The sequence below is a fragment of the Chrysochloris asiatica genome, unplaced genomic scaffold, assembly GCF_000296735.1.
Source record: "Chrysochloris asiatica unplaced genomic scaffold, ChrAsi1.0 scaffold00002, whole genome shotgun sequence".
Taxonomy (NCBI): Eukaryota; Metazoa; Chordata; class Mammalia; order Afrosoricida; family Chrysochloridae; genus Chrysochloris; species Chrysochloris asiatica.
The window spans coordinates 25,992,341-26,001,618 of NW_006408520.1; the positions used below are offsets into that span (position 1 = coordinate 25,992,341).

At 37.3% G+C, this 9,278-nt stretch overlaps 1 protein-coding gene across 1 annotated transcript in view; it reads left to right on the top strand.

Moving 5' to 3' along the window:
* LOC102823867 (guanylate-binding protein 4-like) overlaps nucleotides 1-9,278 on the top strand; it is a 29,743-nt gene that overhangs the window by 14,141 nt on the left and 6,324 nt on the right. The window contains exons 3-7 of the mRNA XM_006831064.1: nucleotides 2,679-2,788; nucleotides 2,995-3,191; nucleotides 5,457-5,702; nucleotides 6,753-7,033; nucleotides 8,184-8,396. Coding sequence (XP_006831127.1) covers nucleotides 2,679-2,788; nucleotides 2,995-3,191; nucleotides 5,457-5,702; nucleotides 6,753-7,033; nucleotides 8,184-8,396 — 1,047 coding nt within the window. The remainder of the gene's footprint in view (nucleotides 1-2,678; nucleotides 2,789-2,994; nucleotides 3,192-5,456; nucleotides 5,703-6,752; nucleotides 7,034-8,183; nucleotides 8,397-9,278) is intronic.

Genomic DNA, 9,278 nt, shown 5'->3' on the forward strand with positions numbered 1-9,278 from the left:
TTCAATTAACGTTTACAGCTGTTTCTCTTCATTTTGAGTCAGGCCCCACCAGCAAGTGAAGGTCCCGTGGGCTTTTCTTCCACGTGGTTTACTCCATTCGCATTATCACGTTCAACTCTACTCTGAGGAGGCAGCTCTTCCCCAGTCGCATTTTGAGTGCCTTCCAATCTGAGGGACTCATTATCTGGCACTATATCTGACAGTGTTTCTCTGCTACTCATAAGGTTTTCAGTGACTAAATATTCGGAGGTAGTTCGTCACTCCTTCTTCCTAATCTGTCTTTGTCTGGAAGCTCATCTGAAACCTGTCCACCATGGGTGACCCTGCTGGTATTTAAAATACTAGTGGCATAGCTTTCACAATCACAGCAACTCACAAGCCACCACAGTATGACAAACTGACAGATGAGTGGTGGCCATTTGGTTTTAAGTGGAAACCAAACATTTGGTTTTAAGTGAAAACCCTATACTAGGTCACTATTCGTCAGAGCGTGACTCAGTGACATTTAACAGCAACAACTTATAGCTAGGGATAATTAGCTTAAATTTGTTTAATGGTACTTAAACTTTCTCTGTAATTTCAAATGTTGTTGGTATGTTAAGAAGAAATCTTCCTCTGTTTAATACTGGAATGAATACAAATATTCCTATTTTCTGAGTTGCTGAATTTCAGTGCTCAGAGCCTATTGTTACTGGTACAAAGTGAACACATCAAAAACTCAGAGTTAAACTGGGGGCTCAACAGAAGCAAAGTATGAACAGTATCAATTGTCATGGATATGCAGAAATGAGGCACCTATCCCAGACCTATAGATTAGAGGAAGTTATGATCCATAAGATCATTTGTGTTTGTTGTGACAACATGTTGGTTCTGACTGATAGCAACCATGTATAAGGTTTCAGATGCTGTAAATCTTAACACAAGCTGATAGTCTCACCTTTCTTCCATGGCTCAAAAGGAGCTATCCTAAGATTGTGAACATGTTGGAGTTACAAGTATGTAACTGTCAGAAAAGTTTCAACAAACCTAAGAATATTCACAAAAGTTTTGGTGCTAGTCTATGAGCTTTGCAGATTAATTCTTCACTAACTTCTCTATGAAACCATGATCTTGACCCACTGAAAATTTAATTAACGGTATCATTTTAGATAGTTTGTGTTTATAATATTGTTATTGTTTGTTAAGTGCTTTTAAGTCATTTATGAAGCACAGAAACCCTGATTTCCAAGCAGCAGGTGGTAGGTTTGAACCACTCACTGACCTTGTGGTTAGCAGCCCAGTACTTATCCTACAGTGAATCATTCCACTTATTTCATGTCTCATGTCATGACCCTGCAGGTTAATACACTGGGCTGCAAGGTCTGTTTGAACCATAAGGTCAGTGGTTCAAGACCATTAACCACTCTTCAGAAATCCTATATAGAGTCGCTATGAGTCAGAAGTGACTCAAAAGTACTTAACAGCAACAGAAACAATTATCATTACTATTAGTCTAAATTGAAAGTAGCAGCAGTAGATATTTTGTTTTATTACTGACAAAAGCATCAACAAATATGGGGAGACTTGACTTTAAATGTCATTTCCAACCTCAACTTCCACTCCTGCACACCTAACCTCTTCTTCAGTCAAATGGAATAACGCTACAATACCAATATCCATACTTTCTAACATTACTGACTTCATTTGTTTAGGTTTTGACACCTATCAATTCTTTGACAACTGCTAGTATCCTGGTCCAGCCACGCATAGTACACTTCTTCCTCTGAATCCTCAAACTACTTTTTCCTTTATATTGCACTGACCACTTTTTCTTTTACATTATACCTATTTGGCCACTGCTGGCAGTGATTATAATCTTGGTTGTATTTATATTTACGTATTTATCAGCCTCTGAAAAAGTCATCTTCCTGAGGTTAGGTAACACCACATGGAAGTTTGTATTCATGTAACCAAATTCAATGCTTAGTATTTGTGGATGCCCAATGAGTTCTGGTGTGGCACTGTGGGCTAATGAGTCAGACTGCAAAGTTGTTTGAACTGCAAAGTCAGTGGTTCAAGCTCACCAGCTGCTCCTTGGAAACCCAATGCAAGGTCTTATGGGTCAGAATGGACTCAATGGCACTTAACAACAACAACAACAATGAATAGTTGTTTAATTTAGTAAAATGGTATTTGTGTCATAAGGATCCCTGGTGATACAGTGGTCAACTGTACAAGTACTAAGCAAAATGTCAATAGCTGAAACACACTAGTCCCTCCATAGAAGAGAGATGTGGCAGTCTGTTTCATAAAAATAACTTCCTTGGAAACCCTATGGGGCAGCTATACTCTGCAATATAGGGTCACTATCAATTGGAACTGACTTCACAGCAGTGGTTTGGGTTTGGTTATTCGTATCCTTAATATAACTGTCAATAGAAAAAGGTGGTATAGGTATAATTTCCTTTCTTTTATTAAGCACCTACTATGTACTAAACTATACAATATTTTAATATGTTGACACTCTTACTCACTAAGTTTATAAACTAAAGAACCTAAATCCTTGAAAGGGGACAAGTAAATACAAATTAAGAAATTAGTATTTTACATTGTTTTCAAAATTTCAGCTAATGTATAACTAGATGGTGAGTACGCAATACAAATGAGTAATAAGTCTCTTTGTCTAATGCACTTTCTAGGGTGACCCTAAGAATGACTCATGGATCTTTGCCCTGGCTGTACTTCTGAGCAGCACCTTTGTCTACAACAGCATGTCCACCATCAACCACCAGGCCCTGGAGCAGCTGCAGTATCCTTCCAGGAACCCAACCACCATGCCTTCTGAGCTTACAGGAATGGAAACTGATACTATTTCTTGTCTTTTTCTTCTGGCAAAGTCTGATGCAGCAGGAGTAGGGAACTATGGGCAAAATAGAATGCTTATAAAACGTACTTTTAAGTCAATTTTCAGCACTATGGTATAGAATGCTTATTCTTCCTTAGCCACCTTCCCAGATTTGTAACTGAGCTATCAGAACTAATCAGGGCAAAATCCTCCTCCAGATCTGATGAAACAGAGGACTCCACCGAGTTTGTGAGTTTTTTTCCAGACTTTGTTTGGATCGTTCGAGATTTTACCCTGGATTTGAAGCTAGATGAACGCACTATCACTGAGGATGAATATTTGGAGAATGCCTTGAAGTTGATTCCAGGTATCAATACATGGCCTAGGTTGTGGATGGGTTAGTAGGAGTGAACCATGTCATCCAGAAGGTGAGGTCAATATATATTTGAGGCTGGATTAAAGTCCAAGAAAGTAATGATTTAGAGAAAGGTATGATTCTTGTGGGTAATTACTACCAGAAATTATCCAGTTGATAGAATTTAAGTATCTGATGAAATTTAGGATCCAATATTGATTGGATTGAAAGGTCAGCAGTTTGAAACTACCAGCTGTTCCATGGGAGAAAGGTGAGCTTTCTGCTCCCATAAAGATTTACAGCCTCGGAAACCCTGTACAGGGTCACTATGAGTTGGAACTGACTCCACGGCACATAACAACAACAACAATTGATTGGATTAAATGATTGCAATGCAATTGTTGTTGTTGTTGTTGTTTTGGTGTCCCCAAGTCAGTTCTGACTCAAAGCTACATTACATAGGGTTTCCAAGGAGTGGCTGGTGGATTTCAACCACTGACCTTGCAGTTCAAACCAACCATGCGGTCCAGTGCTTACACTATAGTGCCATACCAGGACTCCAATGCAATTGCTACCATGGAAAAAAATTTAAGATTATAATAGTGATACGGCTTCTTAAAGTCTACATACTGTGTTTCTTCTGAAGTGCCTCCTGGTTTTTGTTTTTTGGTTTGTTTTTTTTTTTTTTTAAGAAAAGGTGTTCATGAAATTGGAAGGTGTTCAAACAGAGTCATAATGTACTTGGATGATTTAATTTAAAATATACATTTCATTCGCTGTGTTTTACTAATGAACTCTGGTGACTCATGGGACAGTTCTACTCTGTCACAGAATTGCTATGTGTTTAAATCAACTCGATGGCAATAAAAAACAACAACAAATTTTACTATCCTGCATAGTTACATCCCTCAGAGAAAGGATATGTATACAGTTAAACCTATGGGATCCTAAATTACATAGTTCTGCCATGTTTTTCTGCATCTTGCAAATTTTCCACTTTTAACAGGATGTAAGCACCCTTACTACTTTTGTATTACTTATTTTAGTGAAGAATATTTGAGTTTTCATTCTCTGACAGGATTTTGCTTTATAAAATTTCTGGCCATTGTAGATTTTGCTGTATACTAAAGCATTCATAATTAAACATTAAGAGACACTTTCAGAAATATTATCAAATCCTTTGTGTTTTCATAAAATCATACATGTTATTCTACATTCTTATATAATAAGTGGTAATTTTAATGTTGTTGTTGTTCAGTGCCATGAAGTCAGTTCAGACTCATAAAGACCCTGTATTGGGTTTCCAAGGAGCGACTGCTGAGATTGAACCACCGGCCTTGTGGTTCAAACTGACCTTGAGGTTCAGTGCTTTATCCCACAATGTGACACTAGGATTCTAATTTTACTGTTAAGAACTTTTTATTATGGATTCTATTTAGAATGGTGGCTAACTGATAGCATTTGCAAGACAACTTCAAATTCCATACAATGTGATGTAGAGAAATGGTGAGTTCCCTAACTACATTTAGGTTAACATTGCTCAGCAGAGCTCTCTGCTAAAAATTATTTTAAAAAAAATCCTTAAATTATATGCGCTGTGAGTATTTTGGGTTTTAATTTTTTTTTTTTTTTTTCCTTACTGACCTGGGTATCATCTCTTCTCATGATATTTTCTAGTAATAGATTATCTATCATATTTTATTTTATTTCTGATATTAGGGCAGTAAGATTTGAAAAGAACTTCTAACCATTTGTTTTTATATTTCAATCTTTCAACAAACAATGTATAAATACTCAACTCAACTTCATATATTGTTGTTATGTGCCGTGGAGTCGGTTCCGACTCATAGCGACCCTACACAGGGTTTCCGAGGCTGTAAATCTTTATGGGAGCAGAAAGCTTCCTCTTTCTCCTGTGGAACCTCTGGTAGTTTCGAACTGCTGACTTTGCGGTTCAACAGCCCGATTCGTAACCACTACGCTACCAGAGCTCCTTAACTTCATATATAGACTGAGAAAAACTAACATAAGTTTGTTCACTTGGGTTGGATGGCTCTATTCAGAATTCTCCAGAACTACTTTCCTTGATCTGTGCTCTGTCAATAAATGGATTTTTTTTGGCTTTGAGCAAATTGGCTCAAGGTTAATTTACAGGATTGGATAAGGAGATTTAAAGGTCAAAAGTTTGGTAAAGCAAAGATCCCTGGAAATAAAAGTTGACAGACCTCTTTCCTGAATGCTGTTCCTCCAGAGCTTTCTCTCTTTCTATTCCTGCAGGCCGAAATCGCAAAATCCAAAATTCCAATCTGCCTAGAGAGTGTATAAGGCTTTTCTTCCCAAAACTGAAGTGCTTTGTCTTTGATCGTCCTACAAGTGACAAAAATCTCTTAGCCCATATTGAAGAACTCTCAGAAGATCAGCTGAATCCTCATTTTCAGGCCCAAGCAGAAAAATTTTGTTCCTATATCTACAGCCAAGCAAAGACCAAGACCCTCACTCAAGGGATCATTGTCAATGGAAATCGTGAGTCACCTTTGCAACAAAGCATGTTTCTCTGTGCATTAGTTTATGATGTGATGCTGTGATTGTTCTATGCGTTTTTCAATAATTGTGTTTGCTTTTGCATGTGAATGTAGAGAAGGACACCTACATGTCACACATAGTAATTAACATTTCTTAAAGATTTTCTTTCTGCCTGAGGGCTTATTGACGCCAATCGGGCTGTGAGCCTCAGGGTCAGCAGTTCGAAACTACCAGCTGTTCTGCGGGAGAAAGATGAGGCTTTCTGCTCCCGTAAAGATTTACTGCCTTGGAAACCCTGTACAGGGTCGCTATGAGTCGGAACCGACTCCACGGCACATAACAACAACAACAACATATCTAAAGAAAATAATCCATTTATCATAAAGGCACAAACAGATATTAAGGAAAGGATGCCTGTAGTTTGAGGATTATGGACAATGTAAAAAGTACTTCTCAGGGTATAAAGTATACTTTGTAAAATTACACATCAGAAGGTACACAACAGGCCCTGAATCCCAACAAGTCCATTGAGATTTTAGACAATAAAATTATATATAATCTATGTGTAGTACTGTCTTCATGAGTGCATGATTTCTGTAGTTGTTATGAGTTTGTGCAGAAGTAGGTTTCTACTTGGATTAGTTCTGTGTTCCAATGTTCTCTACTTGAAATTGATTTGATTGGTTTTGTTTTATTTTGTTTACAAGTAACCAATATTTTCTTTTGGAACTGGTCCTATAAATTTTGTAACCACTTTGCCTAACTAATGAACACTTTTCCTTTTATTTAAATGAGATTTTTTTTTTTTTTTAAGAAGCCCTGGAGAAAATATTGGTTGTAATCAGTAACCAGTACTACATAGTAATGAAATGAAGAATCATAAAGAAAGAATAAATAAGGAAAATATGGTGATATTCCAAGAAAAGAGATTTATTTAAAAATAAAAGAAGGAAAAGAAAAGGAAGAAAAGTTTTCATTACACTTAGAATATTGATGACTAAAGATTTTAAAATAAAAGTGAGAAATTGATATTTATCTCTAAATGTTCAGGTTTGGGGACTCTGGTGAAGACCTATGTGGATGCCATCAACAGTGGAGCGGTGCCTTGTTTGGAGAATGCGGTGACAACCCTGGCCCAGCGTGAGAACTTGGCAGCTGTGCAGAAGGCAGATGACCACTATAGTCAGCAGATGGCCCAGCGTGTGAGGTTTCCCACAGACACACTCCAGGAGCTGCTGGATGTGCATGCAGCCTGTGAGAGGGAAGCAATTACAGTCTTCATGGAGCACTCCTTCAAGGATGAGAATCAGAAGTTCTACAAACAACTCGTGGTACTTGTGTTAGCATGTATTCTTTCTGATTCCTGCTCTAGCATCATCCCTAGCATGATACCTTTTGACCCAATTTTTCATGTCTTTCATGCACTAGACTAGCCTGGATCGCAGTGAGTGAGAGGCCTCTACAAAGCTACAGTTTATCTCTTTTATAAAAGATGAACACTTCATTTTTCTGTACAACAAATTTCTATTAACTTAGCTTTCGAAAACTTATTACCTCACAGTTTTTATTTCAGAATTTCAACCTAGATTGTGTGGGTTTTCTGCTCAGAGTCTCTCCAACTTAAATTAATGTGTCCACTGTGCTTGGTTCTCATCAGGAAGTTCTAGGAAACTCCACTTCAGCTTCATGCCAACAATGAGTCATCAAATCTTTCTCTTGTTTCTAATCTCTCTGACTGTTTCTTGTGTCAACACCTGGAAAATTCTGTTTTTCAAGGACTCGTGTAATTAGACAATATCCTGTTGTAAACTCTTAACTCTTATTTCCTATAAGGTAACTTATACCATAAAGCATACTCCAAATTCGGAAGGAAAATCTGTTCTATTCAAGGTTTCAAGGACTATAAAACATGTGGAAACTGGACATCTTAGGAGATATCTTTATTCTGCTTATCATAGGCACCTTCACTGAAAGTTTGTCTTTCAGAACGTCTTGGGCCCACAAATGACAAAAATATTAATGTACATTGATTAAACCTATTTTGATTATAATTTATAAGGACAGGCAAAAAATAAAATTGTTCCTATATCTTGTACTCAATTCTTGAGAGAATCCATGAAGTTTTCTAAAGTCTACTCAGAGTACATTTAAGTCATTACTATGTGGGTTGCTTTTACAAGTTTGCATTTTCATCCATAGTAACAAGGGTCTCTTAGAAAACACTCCTTCTAGCCAAATACACTCTTATATCACTCATTGAAATATTCTGATCACTATTAAACATACTACACTACTAAAGCAACCAAAGAGTTTATACCATTCTCTCCCCCATCATTTTATATACGATGAACTTGGACGCTGTCTAACATAAGTCTCCTGACTTCCCTCTGAGGCTATCAGCTGCTTCTTCCAAAAGGACCTCAGTTAGAACATCACTTCTAACAGCTTCTCTCCATTGTGTTTCTCTGCATCTCCCTGTAGAGCATCATAGAGAAAAAGAAGGATGACTTTGTGCTGCAGAATGAAGAGGCATCTGTGAAATATTGTCAAGATGAGCTGAAGCAGCTGTCAAAGTCTCTGATGGAAAGTATTTCAGGAGGAACATTCTCCGTTCCTGGAGGATACAGTCTCTACTTAGAAGCAAAGAAAAGGATTAAGCATGACTATACACAAGTGCCCAGGAAAGGAATTAAGGTAAGAAATAAGGGAAGTGAAGGGAAGGTCAGAAAAGAAGAGGTAGGGGATCTTTTTCTTTCTGAAAATCTAAAATCACAGTACCAGTAGTGGGGAGAAATTATGGTGATTTCTCGACATTTTCAGTTTTATATGAGAAGTCAGAATCACTTGAAGAAACCCAAATGTTTATTTCTAAACAAAGGTGTTAGAATCAGGAATGAGATGACACAAAATATTTCTTTCATTTTTCAAACAATGTAATCATTTTGTTGTTGTTGTTAAGCATCTTCAAGTTGGTTCTGACTCAAAGAGACCCTGTATAGGGTTTCCAAGGAGCAGCTACTGGGTTTAAACCACGAACCTTGTGGCTAGCAATTTAGTGCCTATCCCACAAGGCTGCACCAGGACTCCACCAGGATCATTTTGTACTAAGTGCCAAAAGCCAAACCAATTAACTCTGAGTTGAGCCTGACTCCTGGTGACCCCATGTATATCAGAGAATAATTGTCCCACAAGGCTTTCAAATGACTGTGATCTTTCAGAAGTAGATCACCAGACCATTATTCCAAGGAATACCTGGGTAGATTGAACGACCAAACTCTTGGTCATTTGGTTAGTAGTTGAATACTCAACTGTTTGTGCCATCCAGGGAATGTTTTCTAAGTACAGGAGATATAATATTAATGAAACAATGTTTACTTTCAATAAAGTAATGATCATTTTGAGATAGAGAAAGGAGTAGTCGATTTAATGTGATGTGACAAAGATCATCATAATGTATAGAGATAGTAGTAAGAATGATGATGATGAAAATTATTATGGATAGTATATATTGGTCACTCATATCTTATTGCAGGTATCATCTTGGATTATAGCTTAATCCTTAGTATAATATTTTTC